At 48.6% G+C, this 25,807-nt stretch overlaps 1 protein-coding gene across 3 annotated transcripts in view; it reads right to left on the reverse strand.

Annotated features, from left to right (window-relative positions):
• The window catches only part of LOC138452946 (phosphatidylinositol N-acetylglucosaminyltransferase subunit Q-like), a 718,081-nt gene that overhangs the window by 407,039 nt on the left and 285,235 nt on the right, over positions 1 to 25,807 (reverse strand). For all 3 annotated transcript variants that reach the window (XM_069605315.1, XM_069605313.1, XM_069605314.1), the window contains exons 5-6: positions 16,765 to 16,891; positions 9,335 to 9,488 (exon numbers count right to left, since the gene is read on the reverse strand). In XM_069605315.1, the coding sequence (XP_069461416.1) occupies positions 9,335 to 9,488; positions 16,765 to 16,891 (281 nt within the window). The remainder of the gene's footprint in view (positions 1 to 9,334; positions 9,489 to 16,764; positions 16,892 to 25,807) is intronic.

Genomic DNA, 25,807 nt, shown 5'->3' on the forward strand with positions numbered 1-25,807 from the left:
AAAGGTTTGTACAGAACTCCAGGTTGCCGCTTTGCAAATGGACTTGAGGGGAACATTTGCAATGAATGCTATGGATGCCCCAGTGCTTCGAGTAGAATGTGCTCTAGGCTTGAAGGGCAGTTCTCTCTTAGAAAGAGTGTAACATACTGTGATGCATTTGACAATCAACCTTGAGATGATTTAGAGACAGGATCCCCTTTTCTACCAGCTGTCATTGAAACAAAAAAACTGGTTCGTTTTCCTCAGTGGTTTAGTTCTTTTAAGATAGAACATGACTGCCCTGCACACATCTAGTGTGTGTAGGCTTCTTTCGGCCATGCTAGTGGGATTCTGAAAAAGGTAGGTAGTTCAATCGATTGGTTCACATGGAACTTCGAGGTGACTTTAGGCGCAAATCTGGGATGAGTGCGCAGAACTACCTTATCCCTGAGGACTGTAACAAAGGGGTCTAGAACAGAAAGAGCCTGTAGTTCGCTAACCCTTCTACTAGAAATGATAGCCACTAGGAAGGACTTTTTATAAGTCAGGTCTATTAGACTTGCTTTATGGATTGGCTCAAAGGGAGCTCCCATGAGCCTGGTCAAAACCACATTTAGGTGCCACCCAGGAGCGGAGTGAGAAATGGGAGGATAAATCCTCTTAACCCCTTCCATAAAGGCCTTGATCGCCGGTATCTTCCACCACGGCACCTTTTGTTGTGATGTAGTGTAGGCTGAGAGTGTAGCCAGATGAACCTTTAGGGAATTGAAGACCAACCCTGTATCTAACAGATGGGTAAGTTACAGCACAATGTGTGTAGGTGAGAAATCGATGGGATTGACGCCCTTGGAATTACACCAGAGGACAAAAGTTTCCATTTTCTGGCATCGCAATAACATGTGTTCGGTTTTCTAGCTTCCCTGAGTATGTCCATGCACTTCTGAGAGAGCTGTAGGAGTCCAAACTCTATGACTTCAGGAGCCAGGCTGCTAAGTTCAGAGTTTGTGGGCATGGGTGTAGGGTTTCCCCCCTGTGCTGAGACAACATGTTGTACGGGCAGGGAAGTTTGGAGAGGGACATTTCCATCAGATGAGCGAATCAGGGTTGGCGGGCCCACATGGGGGCCACCAGTATCATGGTAACTGGTTCCTGGTGCATCTTGTGCACTATCTTGTTGAGAAGGGGAGTTGGGGGTGGGGGGAGCGGGAAGCGGGAAGCGTAGACAAATTTCCCTGACCATGTTATCCAGAGACCTTTCCCCTTGGAGCGGTTCTGGGGGTACCTGTTACGCTCACCTGGTATCCACAGGGACGCAACCCAGCCCTGGTAGGATGATTTTACCAGCCGTTAAGGAAGGAACCCGCAAAGGGACTTTCGAGGTAATGACAGTACCGCAATTTGCGGTACCGTAATTACCGCCTTCCCGATTCCCATTGAGCCCTATGGGGGTGAAAATGAGAATGGGGAAGGGCCAATGGTGAATGGGGAATTACTGCCCCGCCAACCTTGGAATGGGGCGGTAATTCCACCATCCACCATGGCGCAATCGGTAAAATACCGGCGTCATGGTTAACGCCTGGGTCGTAATGACCCCCAATGTCTTCATGCTGGATGGGGACAGAAGGCTGATCTTCTTGTAGATGTGTTGATTGAAGATTAGGCTCTCCACAAGATATTTTCGGGGAAGGATGCTCAGAAAAACTACATTCTTTCCAGGCGGTCCATACACCCTTTAAATTTCTCCCTTGTCCATTTGGAGGACCCAGAAGTCCCCCTATGACATCAAAGATTGTCTCGTAGGGGGTTAGAAAGAGGCTCTTGACTGTCCTCAGTAATCGTGGGAATCGGGATGCCATGGCATATCCGCGGCCTGTCCCATGCTTTTCGTCGGAATGAGAATAAGGCCAACCGCCGAAGTAATTCCCTCGATGCTTTCTTTGATAATCGCTGAATCCGCGTGAGACAAAGGTTCCGAAGGACTAGCGGTAGATTTATTGCCTTCCGCAGTGTTAGAGGGCCTAGCGGTCGGTTTTTCGACTTGAGGCCTAGTCATGATTTTTGGGCCTATTGCGACCTTCGGGATCGTCGTAGCGTCGGATTTCCGTGCTTCGACGTGTGCACATGATTTAGGGTTAGTGCTCTTGTTTGATTTAATATGCCCAGTCGCAAGACGCTGCAGCGGATGCGGGGAAGGCTTTGGATCTGTACGGTCCGAGGAAACTGCCGACATTTTCGACGGTCCTGTTAGCGCTTTCACCTTTTTCGACATACCTGTCGAAATGGGTGTAGGGGTTGTATGCTTAGTCAGATGCGATTGTACGCGCCTGTCGCCGGGTGTTGTCCCTGAAGCGAGACCAGGGTCAGGCCTTGAAGGGTCGGGGACGGGCATGGCAGACCTAGAAGTGTCCGCCTCAAGGTCTATCACATCTGCAACAGATGGTTGGTCATCAGAAGTCCCCCCCCCGTCACTTTCGGCAGGTGTGGCGGTGGGGGAAAGGGGCTCCACTCGCGACATACCGTACGCGGCCCACTGTTTTAATCGGCGCTCCTTAAGGGTCTTAGGCCAAAGGAGTTTACACGCTGCACACCGATTCTCGTCGTGATCTAAGGGGAGACAGGCATTGCACGTATTGTGCTCGTCTTTCCAAGGGATATCTGACCCTACACTTAGGGCAAAACCTAAAAGAAGTCCTTTCCATAGCAAAAGGTGAAGATAACCAGACCTAAAGGGTAAAGAGGGGTAAAGAGGAAACACATACCGAAAATATGGCCACCCCGACCCCACTCTCCCTACTGTAAAGGTCGGCCGGAGGGCCCGACCACGTGGAAGTTGCGGCCGCCGGATCTTGGGCACCAAAATCCACTGCTGTAGACAATTCCCCCACCGTCTTCGTCGAAGTTGTTCTTGACTAAGTGACTTAACAGGGAAACCGACAAGTCGGTTAAAGATAAACAATGGGCCTCATTACGACCCTGGCGCTAAGGGGTTAACGGCGCCGTAAAAGGCTGCGCCGCCGTTAACCCCTTAGTGCCTAATTACGAGGTCCCTTTGCGGCTCCCGACCTTAACGGCTGGTTTGAGGAATGACAGGGACTGGTGGAAACGTGTAAAGGAGTGGAAACTCCCATTCCACTACGAACGTGTCCCCTAGAGCTCCTCTCGGGGGAAATTCCCTTGAACAAAACAGATCGCACTTCCTGTTGATACTGGTGGTGAACAGATCCACTTGAGGGGTTCCCCAAAGGGCGAAGATCTCCTGAGCTAGTTCCCACTCGTGGGAGACTGTGCCCTGCCTGCTCAGAGCGTCCACCGTCTTCTCTCCGGCTAGGTGAACTGCCGAAAGAGAGATTCCTTCTTGAATTGCCCAAAACCAGAGCTGCATTGACTCTCTGCACAGTGGCAGTGATCCTACGCCTCCTCTTTTGTTGAGGTAGTGCATGGCTACTGTGTTGTCCGTCATTATCAGGACATTATTCCCCTGTACAGATGGCAGAAAAGCCTTCAGCGCTAGTCTGATTGCTCTCAGCTCTAACAGGTTGATATGTAGTCTGGACTCTGATGGAGACCAACGACCGCTGATGGTCAAGTCGTTGGTATGGGCTCCCCACCCCGTGAGTGAGGCATCTGTGACTACTGTTATCTCCGGCCATGGTTGCCAAAACAGTTCTCCCTTCAAGATGTTTTCCTGGCAGGCCGCCCACCACTGAAGGTCTCGAGCCACCTTTTCCGGAACCTGAAGGAGGTCTGTCATTCTCCCCGAGAATTGCGACCACTGAGTTCTCAGTGCCCACTGAAGAGATCTCATTCTCAGGCGAGCCTCTGGCACAAGGAAGATGCAGGATGCCATGAGGCCTAGCAACCTCAAAAAGTCGAAGGCTGGGAGACGTTGGGCATTTTGAAACTTGGTGACCATCTGCAGAATATCTTGAGCCCTCACCTCTGGTGGCGAGGCTTTTCCCAGGGAAGTGTCCAGGACCGCTCCAATGAACTGGAGTCTCTGTGATGGTATCATCTGTGACTTCTTTAAATTGAGGGAGAAGCCCAGTTTGTGAAGGAAGCGGCAGACATAATCTAGCTGAATCTGAGCTTGTTCCAGAGATACAGCTCTGATCAGCCAATCGTCCAGGTAGGGGTATACGTGAATCCCTTCCCTCCTTAGACTTGCAGCCACTACCGACATTAGCTTGGTGAATACCCTCGGGCGGAGGTCAGCCCAAATGGCAGAACTCGAAATTGATAATGAGAGCCGCCAATTGCGAACCTCAGGTATTTCCTGTGTTTGAGATGGATTGGCACATGGAAATAAGCATCCTGGAGGTCCAGAGATACCAGCCAGTCCTGGAGCTGGAGGGCCTGAAGGATCTGAGAGAGAGTTACCATCTTGAACTTGTCCTTCCTGAGGAACTTGTTCAATTCTCGTAAGTCCAAGATAGGTCTCAGTCCTCCGTCTTTCTTCAGTATGAGAAAGTAGGGGGGAGTACCAGCCCTTGTTCCTCTCCGCTACAGGTACCGGTTCTATGGCACCTTTCTCTAGCAGGTCTACTATTTCCTGCAAGAGGAGCGGATCCCGAACTTTCAGAGAGCTGTTCCCCGGTGGATGACTGAGGGATGCGTAGAAATAGCAGGCAGTAACCATGGGCAACTGTCTCCAATGCCCAAGCATCTGTGCCATTCCGGAAGATGTTGAGTTAACCTGCCCCCTACTGGTCTTTTGTGAGGAGAGTCCTCAGAGCGGTTTGGAGGCGGCTGATGCAGATGCCGAGGGTAAAGAGGCACCTGCTGCTGCTGCTGCGGCTTTTGTATTTTTAACCCGTCCACCTCGGGTGAATTTTTTCGGACCCCTTTGAACCGGCTGTCCTCTGCCTCTTCCGAATGCGGAATAGAAACAAAAGGAGTTACCTCTGCAAGAGGTTCCTGAGGGGTGATATGGTGTCTGACGGATTGCAGCTCCCAGGGATTTGCTGCTGCCTTTGATGTTAGTAGCTTTTCTAAACTGTCATCCGCCTTCTTACCAAACAAAGAAGAGCCGTCAAAGGGCATATTCAAGAGTTTGCTTTGCACATCTGGAGCAAAACCAGACTTTCGCAAACCAAGCAAATCTCTGGGTTGCTGTACTTGCCGCTATGGCCCTGCTGATGCCGTCAGCAGAATCGATGCCAGTTTGAAGGGATTCGCACATAGCGTCTTTACCATCCTTAATGATGTTTAGGAACGCTTCCCTTTCTACTCCCTACGGGAGGCAGTCAGCCGCTGATGAAGCACACTCCCAAAGTGTGTGGCTGAACCTTGCGAGCGTACAAGTAGCATTGATGGATTTCAACGCCATGCTACATGCAGAAAATACTTTTTTGGCCATAGAGTCATATCTCTTGTCATCCCTGTCCTGTGGAACAGTAGGGTAAGCCGATTTAATACCTGATGAAGTAGCTGCCTGAACAACCAGACTCTCCGGAGTTGGGTGTTTAGATAAATATTCAGGGTCAGCAGAAGACACCCTATATTTAGCTGATCATTTCTTGTTAACCGCCGGGATTACCTCAGGTGTTTCCCAGTTTGCCAATATTTTCCTTTGTAATGCCGCATGAAATGGCACCACAGGATCCTCCTGTGGACCTTTAACCAAAATGTCTGAGGTCGTCTTGCTGAAAAGCGGGTGAGGGTGTGGACCTCCCCATAAACTCTATTATTCTTGCCATCAAGGTTCTATAAGGGGTGTCAGCATGTTCCCCTGGGTCTGGTCTGGCAAATTCCACTTCTGGGGAAGTGTCCAACCCACTTGCTTCATGTAATGATTCTTGGAGGTCTTTCAACCTACCTTCCTCAGAGGTAAATTCCTCTGGTACATGAGTTGCAGATCCCTGTAACTCAAAAGGTCTTTCCTGATCCGAATTTTCTCCTTCATAAATAGAAGATAAGGCTCTGGAATGATCAGGTCTTGAAAATGGTATAAATCCCATTTCCAGAGCAGAAGGGGCCAAATTCGTCAAAATTGGCTGAGAAAACGTCGACGTCGCGGACGTTAAAGGCTTCGAAGCCCTCGAAAAAGGCGTCTAGAAAGTTGGTAGAGGCCTCGAGGAACTCGAGAGAACTGGAATTCTACTCGAGGTTGTCGACGAAATTCTCGTGATCGAGGCTCTGGGTATGGTCAGCGGCTGTGAGGTGGCCGTGGGTTTGTCCTTTCTCGGCATTGACTTAGACGACGAATTGACTGACCTATGCGTCGAAGAACCCTTCGATAATGGCGTCGAAGAGACAGATCTATGCGTCGAAGGGACTTTCGACGATGGCGTCGAAGACGCGACCTTGCCTTTGCTCGAGGGTTCATGACGCTCTCGAGTAGCTTCTTTCGCTGGGTGCTGCGACTCACTGAGTTTTGATTCTTCGGGTCTTTCACCCAGGGTATCACCCTCGAGGGGGTCGAGGCCGCTTTCTCGAAGACGCTAAGCATCTTTTTCCTGAATTCCTCCCACTCAGCCTGAGAGCTATGTTTAATGGGGCAGGAGACCCTTTTTGGGGAAATGGAAGAAGACGAGGAAGGGGATCTTCGACGTCTCTTTTTTGAATGCTTAGATCTCGAAGAGTGATGGGATCTGCTTCGAGACCTAGAACGAGAATGTCTTTTGTGATGGCGAGGAGACGACTGTCTCGACTCCGCCGAAGAAACTTTCGAAGAAGTTTTAACAACCTTACCTAGCTAGAGCTTCCCCTTACGCTCCTTCAAGGCTTTCGTCGTCATGGACATGCAGTCCTGGCACTCCGAACAATGGTGCTCGACTCCCAGGCACGACAAACAGATCCTGTGAGGATCCGTCAACGACATTTTCTTTCCACAGTCTTGACATTTTTTGAAGCCGGACCTTGGAGTCGTCGGTTCGGATGAGGAAGCCATCGAGTACGAGACGGTATTCTCGAGGAATAATCAAGTATATTGGCTGAAGAACTGAGCAACGATATTCTGAGGCCCCACGAAGCGCGGAAAAACGGAACTGAGAACGGACGCTGCGCGAGTCTATTTATACGCGTGATGACGTCGGCACCGATACGGAGGCTGTCGAGGGACATCGGCTCGAGGGACGTCGACGCGCAGCGCCCTCTACTGAAATTTTTTCCGAGGCCAGCAAGCTGGAGATGATCTATCAAAGATAAGGAATACGGCGGAGGACTCAATCCCTTCGAAATCAAGTTGTTTGCTGCTGGTCCACCTAAAGTACATTTTTGGGATACAGTGCGTCTCCTCTCACAGTTGCTCCCATTGTGGAACTGTTTCTTGCTGGCTAGCTGCTCCTTCCTGCTCCCCTCTGCAACTTGAAACCACGGTCAGGTTTTCAACGCTTCCCTCGTCTTTGTGGATGGACAATCTTCTTCCTTATGGGTCATCCTCTCAGGTGTCTAGTTTGTGGCTCCTTAGGTCATCTATATCCTGGAAGTGTCATGGCCTTTGAGTCCCATCTCCCGAGAGTCCCTAACTATGAACAGCCAGGCCTAAACCTGACACCAAACTGACCTGTGCGCATCTGCCATTCCTGGGCAGATTTTTCATCAATCAGCACCATGTCTATTCAGCCCCAGGTCCTGATGGTCTGTTCCAGGGCTTTGTGCTCCCTCTTGAACCCGTCTCCCTGGTTTGCTACTACTTGAACCCTGTGCTACAACTCTCCTTGGGGTCCAAATCTGGTGTGCCTTCTGGCTGGACCTTCTACTGCAACTGTGGGGTAAGAGAAGATTTTACCTTGATTTCTCATACAACCGCAGCAGACCTATGGCATTTGGCCCTACCGTTTCCCATGGAAGAACTTTGGAAACGTCTCTTACTAAGTTACCTACCTAAACTGTGATATTTTTCCTGGGTCCACCATAGCCCCTGGATTTATTTACAACAAAGATTGTAGCAATCATCCCTGCTTAAGGGGCATACAGGGTCTCGGCTAGGCTGGGGTGATTGCTATTTGCGGGCAGGGGTTAGTTCGGGGTTTGAATATATATTTTATTTTACGGGAGATGGTGCCCACACTTATTCTACAAGCCCAATCAACTGTAAAAGAAAAAAAACAAGATAGCCACCGCCATAGTAAAAAAAAAGGGACTTAGTCCCTTTTCTATTTATATTGTAGTGGCCGTGGGTAGAAAGAGTGCCGGGACCGGAGCACAAAGCTCCGGTCCACAAGGTATTTAGAGAATGAAGAGTGCAGGATGTCTTGGGGGATGGGGCAAGGCAACAGAGAGGAGCCCCATGTTGCCTCCCACATTCAAGATGGCAGCACTTGGGGAAGGGGCTTGGGTGGCTGGAAAATGCAAGCAGTATACTGTGTTCTCACCCGCGTTTCTAGCCACCTGATTGGCTGAGCGTCCTACCCCGGTTGTGAATGGAATTTTAATATAAGACATCACTGTGTTTCACTCTATTACAGAAAGTAATATTGGTACAGTACCACCAGTGGTAACAGTGGTGTGTGTACTTGTTTCTAAGGGTAAAGTGGGAACTCTTCAGGCCCAGTACTGCAATTCTGATTTTACATTCGGTTTGTTGGCGCTTTGGGCCTGTGTCCTGTAATGTGTAAAGTGCTTATATAGGCTTATACTTAACTGTTAGGTTAGACTTCTATATTGCATGCCCTGGCGTGAAATAGAATCACTGCCTTGTTCATTTACTATGGTTGTCTTAAATACTGCTGCATTGTAGTGTATGTACCTATGTACATTTTTTGCCAGATTTGTAATCATGAAGCAACACTAAAAAATGTATATGTACATTTCTCAGTATATTATGTGTGGTGCACTTTATTGTGTATGTGGCAGGATCATTGTAGTTTGCTTCCTGCCCATCTACTCCTAAGAGTACAGCTTTACGCCCTGCTACGTTACAAATTGAGCGAGTGTTGGTCTACCTTGGTGGACACTCTTGTTTTCCAGTCAGGGACAGGTCTACACACCCCTGCCAGAGGGCTGTGAAATGACCTCCCTAAAAGCCATTGAAGCTCCAGAGGAGAGCCCCAGACACCAAAATAAGTCTGCACCCTTAATCTATGCTGTAGAGGCCAGAGCCTCAGCAAAATCAAGTGTTGCCCTCCCAGGTCCTAGGGAGACACCCCAGCAGTTTACTGCTTCACAGAGCTCCACCTACTGTGCTCATCATCAGAGCAGTTGCACACCAAGAAGCTGTCAAAAGCATGTAGAGGAGAAAGGGATCAATGCACATAGTTCTGCTAATCATGCTCTTGCAAGGACCCGGCCACCGTATTGCTCGGCTAACCAAGCTCCTGTGAAACCTGGCACCATGGATCTGTGCCACTTCCTCCATTCTCTGTATAAAAGGGCATTGAATTTATATGAACAAATATTATTATTATGCACCCACCTTGCTCCATATACATAAAAGCAGTAGATGTGGAAGGTAAGGAGAGCGATGATATCTGAGAGGATGGAGAGAGCCACAGTCAGGCCTAGGCAGGCGGAGAGTCCAACATACCAGAGAATCATCTCGATGAAGGGTGACATTAGGTGAATGTAACCTAATAAGAAGGGAATAAAACAAAAATCTATTGAGATGAACAAGCTACTTCTATTCCTCTCAATATCTCTGCATTTGTTTCTCTATGTGCTTCCAACCAAAGTGCCTCCTTGGATTAAGCACAACTGGGAGGATAAAGAAGAAAGAGCTTCAACATATGTCTTATATGTAATGTCTCTTTATCATTAGCTCAATGCATTATTCTACACACAGCATCTTTAAATAAATTGCGCAAAGTATGGCTGTCCTGCCTTTATTTGTGTCCTTACCGAAAAGAACAAGTTACTCTCTTACCTGTTAACGTTCTTTCGATGGGATGGTCCGACGACGTATTCCATATCTATGACATTAATCACCACAGCTGTGCTGCTTCGGAAATCTTTTGGCGTCTGCGTCGATGATGTCGATACGCCGCCCTCGAGGACCTCCTCCGACGGCCGACGTCACTGGATGTTATAAGTAGGAGGCACGACACCCGTAGCCTCAGTTGTAGTTTTTTCCCAGAACGTGTGGCACCAGTCTTCTGCCAGTCTGACCACACAAAGCCTTGTGGAAACGCACTCGCATAAGAAATTCTGTAGCGGGGAAGGCAGGGAGGGAGCGATATGTAATACGTCGTCGGACCATGCCATCGAAAGAACGTTACCAGGTAAGAGAGTAACTTGTTCTTCGAGGGGATAGGGTTCTCCGACGTATTCGATATCTATGACAGACTCCCAAAGCAGTACCAACATAAGGAAGTGGGAAAAATAATTTGGAAGATAGAAATTTAGAATGTCCAATCAAATTGCAGAGTAAAGGACCGCCTTGCAAAAGGCCAGATCCTACCCACGGATACAATCGAGGGAGTAGTGACGTACAAAAGTATGGACCGAAGCCCAGGTGGCTGCATCACAGATGTTACGAATAGGAACACCCCTCTGCAGGGCAGTAGAGGCAGCCATACCCCTGGTAGAATGGGCCCGCAAGCCTACCGGAGGGTCTTTACCCGCCAAGCGGTAACATTCTGAAATTGCCAAGATAATCCATCGAGACAAAGTCTGCTTAGTAACAGCTTGTCCCAAACGCCTTCCAGCGTAACCAATAAAGAGTTGATCGTCCACTCTGACCCGGGACATGCGTGAAATATAAAAGCTTAAAGCTCTCCTAGGATCCAGCCTGTGGAGCCTCTCCTCTTCCTTACCAGGATGCGGAGGAGGATAAAATGCAGGAAGAATCACCTTCTGGCCTAAATGAAATTCCGACACCACCTTCGGAAGAAAGGAAGGACGAACTCTAAGGACAACCCTGTCCTTGTGAAACACAGTGAAGGGTGGCTTAACTGAAAGTGCCTGTGACTCACTCACTCTGCGAGTGGAAGTGACCGCAACTAAAAATACAGTTTTAAGAGTTAACAGTCTCAAAGGGCAAGAATGTAAAAGCTCAAACAGAGCACCCATTAGAAACTTGAGAACAAGGTTCAAATCCCAACTGGGCATCTGGAAAAGGGACGGAGGGAAATTAGTGAGCCCTTTTAGAAACTGAGAAATTAAAGGAATTTTAAAATAAGAATACTCCTCAGACGAGCGCTTAAATATGGACAGCGCCGCTAGGTAACCTTTAACGGTACCCACTTACAAGGCCCTGTGAGCTAAAGAAAGCAAAAAAGACAGAACCACAGGAATGTCACATGAAAAAGGATCCACATTCATAACCCTGCACCAGTCACAGAACTTTCTCCAACGGCAACGGTACAGGGACTTTGTCGCCGGCCGTCTGGCCGAAAGTAACACCTCAATCACGTCTTCAGGGAGGTCCAAAACCCTACACCTCAACCTTTCACAAGCCAAGCGTGAAGGTTGAGGGATCTGACCTCTGGATGGAGAACCTGACCCCCCTCCCATGAGAGCAGATCGTCTCAGTAGGGAAGATGACATGGAGGGCAGATGGACAAGTCGAGAAGGTCCGGGTACCATGTCCTCCTGGCCCATGCCGGAGCAATGAGGATCATCCGGGAACCGAACCTCCGTAACCTCTGCAGCACTTGCGGGATGAAGGGGACTGGAGGAAACGCGTACAGCAGTGGGAATGACCACTCCACTACGAACGCATCCCCTAAGGCTCCTCTTGGAGGAAATTCCCGCGAGCAGAAGCTTTCGCACTTCCGTTTGACACTGGAGGCGAAGAGATCCACTTGAGGGGTCCCCCAAAGGGCGAAGATCTCCAGGAGAATCTCCTGAGCCAACTCCCACTCGTGAGAGATCGCGCTCTGCCTGCTCAGAGCGTCCGCTGTCTCGTTGTCGTCTCTGGCCAGATGAACTGCTGAGATCGAAATTTCCTGCTGGATTGCCCAGAACCAGAGCTGCATCGCCTCCCTGCACAGAGGAAGTGAGCCTGCCCCCCCCTATTTTGTTGAGGTAGTGCATGGCCACTGTGTTGTCCGTCAGAATCAGGACATTCTTTCCTCGCACAGCCGGCAGAAAAGCCTTCAGGGCAAGCCTGATGGCCCTCAGCTCCAACAGATTGATATGGAGTCTGGACTCCGGAGACCAACGACCTCTGACTGTCAACTCGTTGACATGAGCTCCCCATCCCGTAAGGGATGCGTCCGTCACGATCGTCACCTCCGGCCAGGGTAGCCAAAATGGAGCCCCCTTCATCAGATTGCTTTCGATGGCCCACCACAGAAGGTCCCGGGCGACCGAGGGAGGCACCTGAACGGGGTCCGGCATCCTGCCGGAGGACTGTGACCACTGGAGTTTGAGAACACATTGCAAAGATCTCATCCGCAACCTGGCCTCTGGTACCAGAAGAATGCAGGATGCCATGAGGCCGAGCAACCTCAAGAACTCGAACGCTGGGAGACTCTGGGCATGTTGAAACTTGTGCACCATCAGCTGAATGCGATGAGCCCTCACCTGGGGAGGAAAACACTGCCCCAGGGACGTGTTGAGCACTGCCCTGATGTACTGGAGCCGATGTGTTGGCGTCAAGTGGGACTTCTTTAAGTTGAGGGAGAAGCCCAGCTTGTGGAGGGAGTGGCAGGTCACGGACAGATGATCCAGGACTTGCTCGGGAGAACGCGCCCTGATCAACCAATCGTCCAGGTAGGGGTAGACGTGAATCCCCCCTTTCCTGAGATGCGCTGCCACTACTACCATGAGCTTGGTGAAGACCCTCGGGCGGAGGTCAATCCGAATGGCAGGACCCGAAACTGAAAGTGCGAGTCGCCAACCGCAAACCTCAGGTACTTCTTGTGCTTTGGATGGATCGGCACATGAAAATAAGCGTCCTTGAGGTCGAGAGACACCAACTAGTCCTGAAGGTGAAGGGCCTGGAGGACTTGAGAAAGAGTAACCATCTTGAACTTGTCCTTCCTGAGGAGTTTCTTCAAACCGCGGAAGTCCATGATGGGTCTCAATCCCCAGTCTTTCTTTGAAACCAAAAAATAAGGGGTATACCATCCCTTGTTCATCTCCGCTACAGGCACCAGTTCTATGGCGCCTTTCTCCAGCAGGGCTTGAATTTCCTGCACAAGGAGCGGATCCGGACTCTTCAAAGAGAGATTCCCTGGTGGATTGTCGTGAGGCCTCTACCGAAAGGGAAGACAGTAACCGTGGGCTATGATCTCCAGAACCCACACATCTGAAGTAATGGCACGCCATTCTACAAGATGCTGCGCCAGCATTCCCCCAACCAGCGAACCATGGGACATGGCCTCTTGACTGAGCTGAAGCGGCTGCGGCGTTGCCTGAGGGCAAAGAGGCAACTGCCCGAGCGGCCATGGCACCTCGAGTACCTTGTTTTCCACCTCTGGCACTCCTACGGTGGCCCCTTTGACTAGCAGCTCCTCTCGCTTTACTAAAGGATGAGTAATAACGAAAGGAACCTCCCCTCCATTGCTGTCCCCTAGGTCGAAAAGGCAGAGGTTGTCGAACTGCAGCGCTCAACGACTTCGCTGCAGCTTTTGAGGTCTGCAACCTCTCAAGGCTCTAGTCAGCCTTGCTGCCAAAAAGATGTACACCATCAAAGGGCATGATGAGGAGCCGGCTTTGCACATGAGGAGCAAACCCCGACTTCCGCAACCACGCAAACCTGCGTATTACGATGCTCGCCGCCATGGACCGGCTGACGCAATCTGCCATGTTCAGACCCGACTGAGTGGCCTCACACATGGCATCCTTGCCATCCTGTATCATAGCAAGAAAACCATCCCTTCTGGAATATGTTCAGCCGCTAAGGAAACACAGTTCCACAGAGTGTGCGTGAAACGTGACAAGGCACATACAGAGTTGGCTGCCTGAAGAGCCATACCCCCTGAAGAAAACACTTTCTTCGCCCAACCATCAAATCGCTTGTCGTCCCTATCAGGAGGGATGGTAGGATACAACGTCTGCTTTGCTGGGGCCGTAGCCGCCTGCACCACCAAACTCTCCGGAGTGGGGTGCGTGGTCAAGTAGCAGGGGTCGCTACTGGCTGGGCGGTATTTTCGCAGCAAAGACTTGCCCGCTGTCGGGAGACTCTCCGGAGCAGTCCAAGCCGCCGCCACCATCCTTTGCAGAGCCATATGGAACGGTAGTACCGGCTCAGTTGGTGGACCTTGGTCGAGGATATCCATCAGGTCATCCTGCAGAAAATCCCCTGGTGGAGCAGACCACCCCAAGTACGTGATGACCCTCGACATACGGCGCCGGTACAAGGACTCGGCATAGGTGCCAAATGCTCAGGCCTACAGAACTCCACCTCCGGAGAGGTGTCCAGACCACTGGCGTTGTGCAGCGACTGAATCAGGTCCTCAATCTGGCTATGTCCAGAGATAATCTCGTCCGGGACCGTATCAGGAACCATCCCATCTTCAGAACCCTCATCCACCTCAGAAATATAATCCAGATGGTGGAAAGTGGGCACAGAATGGGGGACAAGACATGTTTGGCCGTGGCCAGAGCCTTTCTAGGGGGTTCCACCGTGCCACGGGGTACCTCCGACAAAACAGCCTCGAAAGGCGTCGAGTGAATCGGTGTCGACGTCGAGCGTGGTGTCGACCGCATCGACACAGGCCTCGAGGGTGGAGCCCCGAGTGTGTCCCTCGACAGCCTGGGCACCGATGGCATCGACGACTTCCTTGGAGGTGGAGCTTCGAGAGAGTCCCTCGATGACCTCGGCGCCACAGGCGTCGACGTCTTCTTCGAAGACTTCACAGGTGCACGCGGTCTCGAGCGCGTCGAGGACCGGGACCTGGAACGGGCATGACTAGAACGATTCCCCTTGTCCGAGCGGTACCTTTCCCGCGAATCGTGCCGACCACCCGAGCCCGAAGGCGTACAAGCGGTGTCTCTAGTATGGTCACGCCCGACCCCACTCGGAGGCCCCGACGGACCGGTGCCCTGCAATTCAAGAATCGCCAGCATTTGCTTACCGAAGGAAGCCCATTCCTCTGGAGTCGCATGCTTGGTGGGATAAGCAACCTGCCGACGGGTGGAGTCCTTGGACGAGGACGGGGAAGGCGTCCGATGACGGCGCTTCCGTGTGTGCCTCAAAGAGGCAGAGGAGTGGCGGGACCCACTCCGGGACCGAGACCCCCTAGACTTACGACGACGATGCAGAGAGTCGCCCCTCGAATCGTCCATCGAAAGCCCAGTGGACCTCGACTTCCGGGGTTTGGAAACCTTACCAACCGAGAGCTTCTTCTTACGCTCCCGCAAGGCCTTGGACATAAGCGACTGGCAGTCGACACAATCATCCATGTCGTGGGCCTCCCCGAGGCACCAGAGGCAGGTGTTGTGCGAGTTTGTCACTGACCTCTTGGACCCGCAGTCCCCACACTTCTTGAAGCCCGGACACGGGGTGGAAGAAGAGGAAGACATCCCGATAACTTCACAAACGAACAGGTTCGAAGAACCGAAAGAACAGAAACTCCAAAGAATCGAGGCGCGCCGAGATCTCCGAGGCGAACATGTTCGCGGAAAAAAACGGAACTTAGGCTACAGGCGTCGTGCGTCCTACTTATAACATCCGGTGATCGACGCAGGACGCCGAAGGATTTTCAGAAGCAGCACAGCTGTGGTGATTACTGTCATAGATATAGAATACGTCGGAGGACCCAATCCCCTCGAATTTTAAATATGAGCTTGCATCACATCTAAACAGAATTGTGAAGACTGCCATTGCATCACATCTAGACAGAATTGTGAAGATTAGCAATTGCGCCACTCCTAGACAGAAGAACAAGTTACTTTCTTACCTGGTAACGTTCTTTCGATGGGATGGTCCGACGACGTATTCCATATCTATGACAGGTAATGTCCACATACCTGTCATAGATAAGGAATACGTCGGAGGACCCAATACCCTCGAATTGTAAATATGAGCCTGCGTCACATATAGACAGAATTATGAAGATTAGCACTGCGTCACTCCTAGAAAGAATTGTAAATATGAGCTTGTGTCACATTTTGATAGAATTGTGAACATTAGCTTGCGTCATATCTAGATAGGTTGTGAATATAAGCCTGTGCCACGTTTAGATAGAAATTTGAAGATATTTACCTGCCACATCTAGAAAGAATTTGGAAATTAGCATGCATCACATCTAGATAGCGATGCCACTAACCAACCCACTAAAAATCTCAATCTTCTGCATACACCTCTCAAACTGCAACCAAACACAACCACACCTCTAAAGCACACCAAACCGCACGAACTTCACTACTCTGCAACAACAAAACAAATCACACATAGCCTTGCACAACAGAACACGACGGCTACCAACCAAAAATCACACCTAAGCTCAGAGATCGGTGTTAAACGAACTGAAGCTGCCAACAGCACATCACTGCTCTCTTGGACTTTTGCCGCTCGGTCCTACTAACTCACCTCAACCCCTTTCCTTTTCAGATCCGCCAGAACGTCAGGCAACCACTCCGGTGGTGATAGCGCGCGGTACAAATGTGCTATGTCCTTTAATATTAACATTAACATTAAACATAACCAAGGAAACAACAGGGGCACAGCTCTCCGAGACCGTCGTACGAGTGTTCACATAGTGAAAAGAAATTGAGATGGTGATACAGTGTGGGAAGAGGATCATCATGTGTATGGATACATCGAGAATATCAATGAAGGGGCTTATCTATGTGACTAATTCATTTGAACAGAGCAGCCCACACTGATTGACGCAACCTGTCCCAGCAGGGGCTGCATGGTCAGAGGCTATGAAAAACAATATTTCTTCCCTCCGGTGAAGCAGCACACTACAAACCCTCAACTAAACAAAAGGAGAAGTTTATGGATATACTCACTGATCCAGAGGTGAATGTGGTACAGGAAGAAGCGTCCTAAAACCTGGTCTAGAGCCCGGTTCATTTTTAGGCCAGCTGGCACTCCCATCAGCCACTGCAACAGGTCTTGAAGTTCATGGGCCACATGCTAAGATCAAAGAATTAGAAATGGGAAAAACGCAGCATAGGATTACTGATTAAAGACTGCGGCTATTCCTGAGAAAAACGTATGCATGTCTGAACACTGGCACCCTGTGAGTTATCAAATTTCACCTTTGTACCATCTCTAAGGAGAACATTCCTAAACAACCTAAAAAAAAAAAGAAATTCCAGGTAAAGAGATGCATTTAAATGGGTGGGACTTTTAATACCCCCCCCCCTCTTTTCTCCGACTTCAGTCATTTTTCTGACAAATAACATGTGGTCTTGGGAAACGCTGTACAGACCAATTTATGCACCCAGTGTGAGAGGTGTAGTTTTCAGTTTTGGGAGGTAACATTTTATAATCATGAAAGCACAAGATCATTCCCAAACATACGCAGCACAAGGCACCAATGCCTATTCCATGAGGAGGGAATGGATTTAAAAGGGCTTGTGCGATTTTAGTTATCTCGGGCGAGTTTAAAAAGGCTAGTGTTAATGAAACGCTAAAATGAGTCTTAGACAATTTGTTCTTAAAGATGTTTGAAGACCGTAAATTAACTGGATCTTCCATTTAAGATAAGCTGCTCAATGTCACACTCTAAGTTAGAAAGTTTGTCAGTGAATAGGAGGTTTTTCAGAACCACTACCGCTGTGATGTCTGGAAAGCCAAACCTAGCACACTTGCAAACATTTCACACAAAAGTCACAGACCAGATGTTTGCTGTAAATTACAATTAAACAAAAGAGCTTAACAATGTACAAATACTTCCAATCAGCAAAAAATGCATTGAGTAACAGATAGTAAAAAGGTAAGTAAAATACCATTTACATATGTACAAAATACAGTTAGGTGTCCGAGTTGGGAACACACACCACACTTTAGAATTCACAGTTTAAGCAACACCACTTTTTAAGAGTTGATTAATAATTTATATTTTTGTATCAGCAGTGACCGTGCAGTTTGTCCCCAACAGGGCAGCACTGCAGCCATGATTATTGATATGAAATGGCTTATCCGTGATAAGCCACGATTGGTTGTCATGAACCCTCTAATAACATCATGCTGTGCGTCTGTGACACAAATCACTGTTCAAAGTGTGCCCATGCAAAGTGTAACGGCAGGCATGGTATCATAAGTTAGACAGACACAAAGATGCAAGTTCCAACACCTTTATTAAGCTATTGAATGGGGGTTGGAGACTTCCTAGCTGGCCCTAAATAGATCATGGGAGTAGTCTCGACCATTAAATAAAAGTAATTAGTTAGAGTCAGTCTAGACAAAATAAAGAAATGTCTATATTCGAAACCTATGCTTGCCCTCACGCTTTTACAATAACTAAGTGGTGGGAAATGAGTCAAAACAAAAGAAAGTCAGGATGACAATGGAGTTGGATAACACTCCCTTCCCCAAGCTTGAGTAATAAGAGTTTGTTAGAAGCTTGGGTGGCTAGTTCACACAGTTCAACGGGGAACAGTTCTTCCAGGCTTTCCTTGCCTGGCTCGGAATTCACACAGTTCAACAGCATACAGTTCACTCAGGCTTCCCTGGCCTAGTTTGGTATACATTTCCGAAAACACTGTTTTCTCAGGCTTCCCTCGCCTGGTTAGGCATCAACTCACAAATGTTTCGCAATGGGGGTTTCCTTCCCCAACAGTTCAATGCTTATTTCCCACTGGGATTCCCTACCCTTCCCCAACAGTTCCACAATCCTTTAATGGTTTACGTGACAGAGACTGTCGCAAACGCAGAGTATTCACTAGCCCTGTGCAGGACCACTCGATCAGTGACGCTTTCACACTGTCTTTACTTCATAACACAGTAACAGTCCCGGGAGGATATCTCAGCGGCAACGTGTTAGTCTTAGAAGCAAGACGACACAAAGCAGCATAGGTTTGATCCCCGGGTCGGCGCTTAGAAACCTGTGGGTATTTAAGTGCGTTATAAATATGCAACTAAGACAAAAAACAATTACGTAACTAAAAAAAAAAATTTTAAAAAAATCCTCTAACAGCACCTCGATGCCCGCAGGGTGTGCGAGCGCATTAAAAATGCAAATAAATAAATAAATAGTAACAGACTTTCGCAAACACACAGTATCTTGGTCGTCCCTGTGCAGGACCACTCTCTTATGAAGGCCGCCTACACAGTTCGTGCTCCTCATATTATACTTCACTTGATCGTGCCCCTGGCACTGTCTTTCAAAATATTCACTTGGTCGTGCCCCTGGCACCATCTTTCACAATCTTTACTTGGTCGTACGCCTGGCACTGTCTTTCACAATTCTCCCATTACGGGTCCCAGACCCTCTTCGATGATTCCATAAACATAACAGTTCTTATTTCACTTTCGCTCGTGCTTCGAGCCTTCTTCGCTCGTGCTTCGAGCCTTCTGTAATGCACAATCTCAAAAAGTCTCTCTCTACTCGTGTAAACGTACACGCGGCCTCATCCTCACTTTGTTTCTTATCACACTCTTTCAACAATGGACAATCAAAGCTTTCATATTCACGTCGTCTCTCGCCATATGCGTGTCCTCGTTTTGCAACATTGTATTTCACTTGCACCTCACGCCTTTCACAAACCGGGCTCCCTTCTGTTTGAACTCACCGGCTTTGTTTTTCTTTATCGCTTGGTGCGATGGGGGTCTCCTCCGCAACTCCCGGGTCACCTCGCACACCCAGGGGAATGAGCACCTGTGCCATGATTTCTCTTTGGAGTTTGTTTCCTTGAGCAACCCCCTTCTGGCTCCTTGGAGACAGTTCCCTCGCCATGCTTTCTGCAGCCTTTTCACTTCTCAGGCCCTCAGCGTCTCAGCACTTCGTTCTCTGCGGAGAGATTTCGGTGCACCTAGGAAGGAGAAGCATTTGGAACTAGGAGGAAATCATAACTGTAGGAGTGGCTCAGGGGGCTGGGTTCAAACCCGGCCGCCCCCATTAGCCACACTGAGGGTATAGTAAAACATCCCATAATAGCACTAACAATTATGCTTCTGAATACCAGATCACTAATTAAGCATGCCTTGGAAGTTGCTACTTACATTATGGAGTGCAATATTGACGCCTGTGCGCTCACTGAAACCTGGTGCTATGACGCAGCAGGTCCCTCGTTGGCGATAGCTATCCCGGAGGGCTCCAGCATGCTGCGGCAAGACAGATTGGAAGGAAGAGGAGGGGGGAGGGGTTGCCTTAATCTTTAAATTAAATCTGGAAATTTGGGAGGTAGACAGTCAAGTCATTGTTGGTACAGAATTGCAGCACATTAAAATGGTATTAATGCAGAAACCACCATTAATATACTATTGATAGATCACCTGTTCTAGGCTCATATTTCCCCTATTCAAATGAGTAATCTTTTATTACTCTTCCTTAAACCCAACACTAAATTTGTAGCTCTGGGTGATTTTAATGACTGGTTGGGGTGTGATATGGATACATTAGCTACTGTGTTGGAAGACTCACTGAGCAAACTTGGTTTCGAGCAAATTGTCACAATTTTTATTTTTTATTTATTTATATTTGTAAAGCGCTCACACAGCCCGCGGGCATCCAGGCGCTGTTACAGGAATATTTTTTTTTAAAGTTGAGTAATTGTTTTTTTTGTCTTAGTTGCTGTATGTAGAACATGCTTAAATAGTTTCTAAGCGCGGACCCGGGGATCAAACCTTTGTTGCTTCGTGTCGTCTTGCTTCTAAGGCGAACACGTTGCTGCTGAGGCTATCCTCCTGCCTAGGCATTGCAAGGGGTATACCTTGGACTGGGTTGCTACTCACAATATTCAAACAAGTGATCTTCAAGTTTTATCTTGTCCATGGTCTGATCATTCATTTGTCCACTTTATGATACTTGGTTAATTGCCTATAAGAAGTAACGGGAAAGGATAATATCCTGTCTCATCTAGGAATCTAAAGAAACTCACTTCGGATGCTCATAAACCATGGCTTTCCATCTTGGTTGCAGAAATTATCAAATCTGAAACAGTAGAAGATATGACGAATCTTCTCCTACATTTGTTTCAGGATATTACTGAAACTCTGGCACCTTTAAAAAATAAACAGCTGGAGCATACAAGGAAAAATAATTTGTGGTTCAGTCCTGAACTGCAAAAACATAAAAACGGCAAAAATTAGATACTTCTATGGCTGGAGGTCAGCTCAGGGTACCATCAGCATGGAAGCATATAAGTTAGTGGCTAAAGAGTATAAAATGGCAATTTTAGCCGCCAAGAAAGATATGTTAAACAAAAGGATAGCAAACTCTCAATCTGAAGTAAAGAAACTCTTCGAAATTGAGAGAGAACAGGAAACCCCACATGAACAGAATAGTGACATCCAGTTGAAAGATGACGCCTGTTGTGCATCAATCCAGGATGCCATGATGGGAAAATGGGATAGGATCAAGAAAGATAAAGAAAATAAAAAGACAAATCTATATATGCCAATCAGGGTATGTGAATTGGAGACACCTGTACAGAGTCTCCCTGCACCAGTTTAACGTCTCCCCCGGCGCAGGTTAGTAGTCTGGTCTCCTCCTCAGCCTACTATATAAAGTTGCTAGCCCACCTCCGGCCCTTTATTTCTCAGAAGAATGCAGAATACACTAGAATCAAATTATTCCAAATGACAGTGTCGAGCATTAACACCAAATTAATCACAGAGACATGCAAAAGGTATCACATTTGAATCCTCAAAGAATATTGTTAATATACAGTGCAACGTTCTAAACGTAGGAGAAAATATAAACTGCGAGAATATTATTGAATACTATTGAAGTTAACAGGTTTGCCATGTGTTCAATTTGCCTCTGTCATTTTATTGAATTGAGTTCAGGTCTGGTTATTAGTGAATTTAAGTTTAGGCGTGTTGAACATTACTGCAGCAAATGTTTCTGCCATTTTATTGAATTGGTTTTCGCTTCTGCCACATCCTAGAGAGTCTCTGGACTGCCAAGTGTGCAGCAAGATGGCTAGGCAGCACAAATATGAGTTATTTTCCAAAGAATTAGGCCTCAGTTATACTTTCTCATGAAGCCTTTCCCAGGGAGTCGAGCACAACATGAATTAACAGTTTGTGTCCTTGGCACACACAGATGAGTACACGATAGTAGCAAGGGCGGATTTTTAACGTGGGAGAGCAGCAGGTTTTTGGGAATCCCTGGGGTTGCCAAGATGTCTGGTCACACAGGAGGGAAGATCACTGTATATAGTTGTTGCTAGGGGGGCAGATCTGGCTCTCCTCAATGGCTGCATGTTAGGTCCTTTGCAATGGGATGCACATAGAATGTTACATATTGTTGCAGTAGGCAATTAGGATAGGGCAATTTCTGTTGTAAAGTCTCCTCCTTTCCGCTGCCCTCGCATGCCCTATGCACTGCAATTGCCACCCATTTCACCATCAAAACTAAGGACATCCTGTCTGCACTATCATAGACTCCCCTGCCCAACACCCCTCCCCACCCTCTTGCCTCCCTGGGCCCCCTTCTGTTCCGCTCCCACTCCCACTCTCTCCTCCTTCCCACTCTCTCCTCCTTCTCGCCCATTGCACTGGACGAGGTCTCTAGAGTAGTCTGCCCTATGAAAGTCTCCTCCTTGCAGGTGGCTCCCCTGCTCATCCAGAACCATCAAGGACAACATTTCCTCCCTTCCCTGGCTGACCTCTGCAACCACTCCTTTGCCATGTTTCCTTCCCACAACCTTGCAAGCACTCTTGTGCACCCTCTTCTAAAAAACACATCTGCAGACCCTTCATGCCCAGCCATATATTGCCCTATCTCTATCACCCATTTCTTGGGCAAACTCATGGAGAAGTTGGTCATCCCCCAACTGACCGACCACACAGAAGCTGCCAGTTGTCTCCACGACCACCAATCTGGCTTCAGAGCATCCGTAGGCACGGAAACTGCTCTCCTGAACACCTGTGAAGACCTACTCTCAAACCTGGACTCTAACTCTCCGTCCGTTCTGATTCTTGTCTATCTTTCTTCTGCATTTGACACGGTCAATCATGCCATCCTCATAAATCGTCTGTGTTACCCTTGGCATCACTGACAGGGCACTGGCATGGCTGACCACCTTCCTTTCAAACCGACCCTCCCAAGTGCAATTGGGCCCTTTCCACTCCTCCATCGCACTCTCCACCTGTGGCGTCCCTCAGGGCTCTATCCTAACACCTTGGCTCTTCAACATGTTCCTTGCTCCTCTGGCCCACCTGATCTCCACTTTCTCTCCTCACTTCCAGTGCTACGCTGACAACACTTACCTCTCCTTTAAGCTTCCATCCTCTACCACCTCTCCTTCCTCTCTCATAACTGACTGCTATCCAGCCATGGTGCTCTGCTAATGATCTCTGCCTTAATGCTAGTAAGACAGCAATCTTTCTCATTGGGACGCCTGCGCCCTATTTCCCCCACCACCCTCTGGCCACCCTCCTTGGTCCCCTACCCTCACCCTCTTGGAAGGCCAAAAACATTGGGGTCATCTTTGACTCCTTACACGACCAAACTGGCCAAACGGTTGTCGAAAGTTATAGGGACCATAGTGCACGAGGATCAAACCGGGTTCATAACAGGCAGGAACACAGCAATAAACTTACATCGGCTGCAACACATTATCGCGCAAACAACATACTAGCAGGAACAATATGTTGTAGTATCCCTAGATGCCATAAAGGCATTTGATTCCATATACTGGGAACGGCTGATAGCCGTCTTGAGGGAGTTTGGGCTAGGAGAATACTTCATTGGGTGGATGAAGATACTGTATGAAACACTGGTGGCGTGGATAAAGACAGGCAGAACAGTGTCGGCACCATGGGACATCCAAAGGGGCACCAGACAGGGTTGCCGCTGTCGCCAATACTCTTTACCCTGGGATTAGAGCCTATAGCAATATACCTCAGGAAACAATTCTTTGACGCAGGTATTAGAGTGGGCGGGGTGTACCATGTCGGTCCCTATATGCAGATGATGTACTGCTATATCTGTGGGACCCCCACCTTAATGTACCAACGATCCTAGAAGTGCTGGGGAACTATGCTAGGGTGTCAGGGATCTCCTTTAGCCTGAGGAAGAACTCTGGGATTCAGTGGCAGCTACACTCGTTCAGGTACCTTGGGGTGAATATCTGGCACACGCCTGAACTAAAGCACGGAGGAAACACTGTATTGGCGGTGCAAGGACTCAGGCAGTCCATGAGGTTTTGGTCCAAGCTCGCGCTATCAGTGATGGGTAGGGTTGCCATCATCAAGATGATAGTCTTACTGTGGTTTCTATATTTTTTCCAAAATGTTCACTGTTATGTTCCAGCCTCCTTCTTTCGGCTACTAGAAAAATTACTGCGAGAATTACTTTGGGGCTCGGCTATCCCTGATCACACTAACACTACCGTATAAGGGGGGCGGGGTCCAACTACCAGACCTGGAGAGATACTATTTAGCAGCGCAACTCAGCTTCGTGGCCAAATGGCTTGCGGATGAAGCCACCTCAGAAACAAAACTGATAAAGCAACTAGTAACACCTGTGCGCCTAGAAGAAACAGTGTGGGTCTCACTGAAATGCCTGAGCAACACTCCAATGATTGTGCTATTAGGCACAAAGGTTTGGGACAGGGCCCTAAAACTGACAGGACGCAAACACCCCTATTCACCCGAGACCCCAATCACGGCCGCAGTTTGCGCAACCAAGGCGGACCTGGCAACCGTGAGGCAATGGGAAGAGTACGGCATCTACACCTGTGGGGACACATACGAGGAGGGCGTTTTAAGAGAGTTTGAATCCATTAGCGAGAAAGGACTGCCCAACGGCCAGTTCGTATGGTACCAGAGGGTCAGGAGGGTAGCAAAGAGGTACTGGGAGTGAATGGCCTGGGGAACAGGAGGCAGACCCGCTACTTACGGTACTCCATAACTTGGGTGACCGATGGAAACCAGTGTCCAGGCTCTACAACCTACTGGCAGATGGACCCAACCCTAAGAGCAATAAGCTAAAGCAATGGTGGGAAGCAGTCCTGGAGGCTGTCATTACGGAGAAGGAGTGGGAGAGGATCCTAGCGTGACCCCGGGAAGTGTCAAGAAAGGCCAGATTTAGACTAATCCAGCTAAATGTACTGTACAGGACCTACATGACTCCGAACAGAATAGCCAAATTCAGTAAAAACGCAAATCCATGTTGCCCTTGGTGCGGGTCGGAGGGATCGGGAATGATGCACATTTTCTGGGACTGTCCGAAGATGCCGCAATTCAGGGCCAAAATAGAGCAAGCCTGCAGAATAGCTGGGGTGGCTAGATATGAATGGACACCTAAAGAATGCCTTCTGGGGGCCTACCCAAGAATCGGCAAATTCAGGCGTATGATCAAAGTTATGGATATGGGTGTGTGCTGGCCAAAAGGTCAATTGCAATGGCGTGGAAACAAACTGGGGGTCCACAATACTCCAGATGGCATAGCGAACTGGAGCACAGGTCTGCAGAAACGAGGGTATGGGGTGATGGGGTGGCCAGGGCTGGAGACAAAGTGGGTCCTGCATATGAGGCCTGGAAGATGCTGACTTGGGATATGTTCCACCCATCGGACGATAAAACCCCATGAACAAATTGTGCCCACACTTAAGACGCCCAGAATCACCATGAACTGGGCTACTGAAACGAGGAAATCCAGGCAGACACCCTCTGGCCCTGGATGACAGCAGCGTTGTTGTGCACAACAGGACCTCTTTAAAGCAGAAAGATGTGTACCCTAAATGCAATACTAGTAAAGAAGACCGTCTATTTTGTTCTTTTTTTTATGGTTATTTGTTGTTTTAATACAATCTTGCACACATATATAATAAGGATAGCTAATTGAGAAGCAAATTGTTGGTGTATACTATAAATGCCAATAAAAACATTTTAAAATAAAAATCTTTGACTCCTTACTCTCCTTCTCCCCTC

Source organism: Ambystoma mexicanum, chromosome 4p (assembly GCF_040938575.1).
Source record: "Ambystoma mexicanum isolate Mex_15411 chromosome 4p, UKY_AmexF1_1, whole genome shotgun sequence".
Classification (NCBI taxonomy): Eukaryota; Metazoa; Chordata; class Amphibia; order Caudata; family Ambystomatidae; genus Ambystoma; species Ambystoma mexicanum.